The sequence below is a fragment of the Oxyura jamaicensis genome, unplaced genomic scaffold (assembly GCF_011077185.1).
Source record: "Oxyura jamaicensis isolate SHBP4307 breed ruddy duck unplaced genomic scaffold, BPBGC_Ojam_1.0 oxyUn_random_OJ71511, whole genome shotgun sequence".
Lineage (NCBI taxonomy): Eukaryota > Metazoa > Chordata > Aves > Anseriformes > Anatidae > Oxyura > Oxyura jamaicensis.
Genome location: NW_023310564.1, coordinates 4508 through 8550, shown reverse-complemented (window position 1 = coordinate 8550; position 4043 = coordinate 4508). Strand labels below are relative to the sequence as shown.

At 66.4% G+C, this 4043-nt stretch overlaps 1 protein-coding gene across 1 annotated transcript in view; it reads right to left on the bottom strand.

Annotated features, from left to right (window-relative positions):
* The window catches only part of LOC118159669 (cohesin subunit SA-3-like), a gene marked incomplete at both ends in the record, with an annotated part of 10150 nt that overhangs the window by 1828 nt on the left and 4279 nt on the right, over positions 1–4043 (bottom strand). Inside the window, 4 exons of the mRNA XM_035314234.1 lie at positions 487–594; positions 1209–1288; positions 1390–1488; positions 3244–3367. Coding sequence (XP_035170125.1) covers positions 487–594; positions 1209–1288; positions 1390–1488; positions 3244–3367 — 411 coding nt within the window. The remainder of the gene's footprint in view (positions 1–486; positions 595–1208; positions 1289–1389; positions 1489–3243; positions 3368–4043) is intronic.

Below are 4043 nucleotides of genomic sequence, written 5' to 3'. Positions count from 1 at the left end.
CCAGGAGGGGACAGGAGATGACACCAGGAGGGGACAGGAGGTGACACCAGGAGGGGACAGGGGACACAGGGTGACACCGGGAGGGGACAGGAGGTGACCCCGGGAGGGGACAGGAGGTGACACCAGGAGGGGACAGGGGACACAGGGTGACACCGGGAGGGGACAGGAGGTGACACCAGGAGGGGACAGGAGGTGACCCCGGGAGGGGACAGGAGGTGACACCAGGAGGGGACAGGAGGTGACACCGGGAGGGGACAAGGGACACGGGGTGACACTGGGAGGGGACAGGAGGTGACACTGGGAGGGGACAGGGGACACAGGGTGACACTGGGAGGGGCAGGAGGTGACACCGGGAGGGGACAGGGGACATGGGGTGACACCAGGAGGGGCAGGAGGTGACACCGGGAGGGGACAGGGGACATGGGGTGACACCAGGAGGGGACAGGAGGTGACACCAGGAGGGGACAGGGGGTGGCCCGGCCTCACCTGCGGTAGAGGAAGAGGCCGGCGGCGCTGGCGAGGGCGCGGCGGGTGCCGAAGACGGCCGGGTAGACGCGGTGGCAGTCGGCCTCCGTCAGCGCCTCGGCCACCGTGCTGCGGGTGGCACGGGGACACCGCTGGCCATTGTCACCCGTCCCCAAGCCGCGTGTCCCGTCCCATCCCACCCCCCCCCCCCTTGTCCCCAGCTCCGCGTCCTCCCTGGCCTCGCCCGTTTTGTGTCCCCTCATCCCTTTGTTCCGACGCCACCCAATGGCCCCCTTGTCCCCAATGTCCCCAATGTCCCCTGTGTCCCCAGTGTCCCCTATGTCCCCATATCACCCCTGTGCCCCCGTCCCCAATGCTCCCCTTGTCCCCAATGCCCCCCCTGTCCCCAATGTCCCCCCATCCCCATGTCCCCAAAGTCCCCAGTGCCCCCTTGGCCCCCATGTCCCGTGTCGCCCTTGTCCCCAATATCCCCATGTCCCCAACGTTCCCCCCATGTCCCCAACGTCCCCATGTCCCCCCATCCCCAATGCCCCCCCTGTCCCCAATGCCCCCCCATCCCCAATGACCCCCCTGTCCCCAAAGTCCCCCCATCCCCATGTCCCCATAGTCCCCAGTGTCCCCTTGTCCCCCATGTCCCCAGTGTCGCCCTTGTCCCCAACATCCCCCCTGTCCCCCCCACGTCCCCAACGTCCCCCCCACGTCCCCAACGTCCCCAAACTCACTCCAGCATCACCGTCAGCAGCTTCACCACCTCCACGGCCACCTCGGGCTCCTTGTCCAGCACCATGGCCACCAAGCGGGCCTGGGGGGGGGGACACACGGGGACCCGCTGTCACCCGCTGGGGACCTCGGCGGGGGGGGGGCGGTGACAGGGTTGGGGACACGGGGAGGGGACGCGGTCACCTTGAAGCGCCCGGTGAAGAGCTCCATGTGCGCGGCCGTGTCCTGGCGGGCGTAGAGCCCCCGCAGCGCCCGCACGCAGCGCAGCCGCACCTCCGCCTGCTGTGGGTCCCCAAAGTGTCCCCAAGGGTCCCCTCCCGGCCTCAAGTGTCCCCAAGTGTCCCCTCTTCCCCTCTCCCAGCCCTCATGGTCCCCAAGCGTCCCCTATCCTGGCCCCAAAGGTCCCCAGCCGTCCCCTCCTGGCCCCAAAGGTCCCCAAGTGTCTCCTCTCCTGACCCCAAATGTCCCCAAGTGTCTCCTCCCGGCCTCAAGTGTCCCCAAGTGTCCCCTCTTCCCCTCTCCCAGCCCCCATGGTCCCCAAGTGTCCCCCCTCCTGGCCCCAAAGGTCCCTGAGTGTCACCTCTCCTGACCCCAAGTGTCCCCAAAATGTCCCAATCTCGGCCCAAAGGTCCTCAAGTGTCCCCTCTTCCGGCCCCAAAAGTCCCCAAGTGTCACCTCTCCTGACCCCAGGTGTCCCCACAGGTCCTCAAGCGTCCCCCCTCCTGACCCCAAATGTCCCCAAGTGTCCCCTCCTGGCCCTCAATGTCCCCAAAATGTCCCATTCTGGGCCCAAAGGTCCTCAGGTGTCCCCTCTTCCGGCCCCAAAGGTCCCCAACTGTCCCCTCCTGGCCCCAAAAGTCCCCGAGTGTCTCCTCTCCTGACCCCAAGTGTCCCCAAGTGTCCCCACGGGTCCCCAAGTGTCTCCTCCTGGCCTCAAGTGTCCCCAAGTGACCCCTCTTCCCCTGTCCCAGCACCAGTGGTCCCCAAAGGTCCCCAGCTGTCCCCTCCTGGCTCCCAATGTCCCTTCTGGTCCCAGGTGTCCCCAAGTGTCCCCCATCCTGGCCCCAAAGGTCCCCAAGTGTCCCCTCCTGGCCCCAAGTGTCCCTCCCTGGGTGTCCCCAAGTCAACCCCAAGTCCCCGATGTGTCCCCCAAGGAGTCCCCACGGTGTCCCCATGTCCCCGAGGCGTCCCCACGGTGTCCCTGTGTCCCCAAGGTGTCCCCACGGTGTCCCCGTGTTCCCATGTCCCTGAGGCGTCCCCATGGTGTCCCCATGCTCCCATGGTGTCCCCACGTCCTTGAGGTATCCCTATGCCCCCAAGGTGTCCCCATGTCCCCAAGGTGTCCCCATGTCCCCAAGCTGTCCCCACAGTGTCCCCATGTCCCCAAGGTGTCCCCAAGGCATCCCTATGCCCCCAAGGTGTCCCCATGTCCCCAAGGTGTCCCCACAGTGTCCCCATGTCCCCAAGGCATCCCCATGTCCCCATGGTGTCCCCAAGGCATCCCTATGCCCCCAAGGTGTCCCCATGTCCCTGAGGTGTCCCCATGTCCCCAAGGTGTCCCCATGTCCCCACGGTGTCTCCGTGCCCGAGGTGTCCCCGTGTCCCTGACGCATCCCCATGTCCCCACAATGTCCCCAAGGCGTCCCCATGTCCCCAAGGTGTCCCCATGTCCCCACGGTGTCCCTATGCCCCCAAGCTGTCCCCGAGGTGTCCCCACGGTGTCCCCATGTCCCCGAGACATCCCCATGTCCCCACAGTGTCCCCGAGGCGTCCCCATGTCCCCAAGGTGTCCCCATGTCCCCACGGTGTCCCTATGCCCCCAAGCTGTCCCCGAGGTGTCCCCACGGTGTCCCCATGTCGAGACATCCCCATGTCCCCACAGTGTCCCCGAGGCGTCCCCATGTCCCCAAGGTGTCCCCACAGCATCCCTACGACCCGAGGCGTCCCAATGACCCCAAGGCATCCCCATGTCCCCGAGGTGTCCCCGTGTCCCTGCAGTGTCCCCATGTCCCCGCGGTGTCCCCAAGATGTCCCCACCTTGTCGTGCAGGGTCCAGCCGAGGTACTTGAGGTGCCCGTCGGTGAGGAAGGAGGCCGGGAAGCTGCACATCCACGTCCCCAGCTCCTCCATGCACAGCGCGCGGACGTCGGGCACCACGTCCCTGGGGGGGGGGGGCACAGCCGTGGGGACACCGCCGTGGGGACACCGCCGTGGGGACACCACGGCCCCAGCCCCGCCACGCTCAGGGTCCACAGGACCCCCTGTCCTGGTGACAACGTCCTGGTCCCAAGCCCCAACCCCTCTTGGTGACGTTCTCCAAGGAGAACCCAACTTGGTTCCATTCCCAGTTCCAAACTGGTCCCAGTTCCACACTGGTCCCAGGCCCCAACCCCTCCTGGTGACATTCTCCAAGGAAAACCCAACTTGGTTCCATTCCCAGTTGCACACTGGTCCCAGTCCCCAACCCCTCCTGGTGACAGTCTTCAAGGAGAACTCAACCTGGTTCTTTTCCCAGCTCCAAACTGGTCCCAGTTCCCAACTGGGCTGTCCCCAGCGCCACCACAGTGACAACCCCTCCTGGTGACGTTCCCCAAGGAAAACCCAACTTGGTTCCATTCCCAGTTCCAAACTGGTCCCAGTCCCCAACTGGGCTCTCCCCAGTGGCTCCAGTCCCTAACCACGCTGCTCCCAGCGCCACCCAGCACCACCCCAGTGCCACCCAGTGCCCCCCAGCACCACCCCAGCATACCCCAGTGCCAGCCAGCACCACCCCAGTGCCACCCAGTGCCACCCAGCACCACCCCAGTGCCATCCCAGTGCCCCCCAGTGCCACCCAG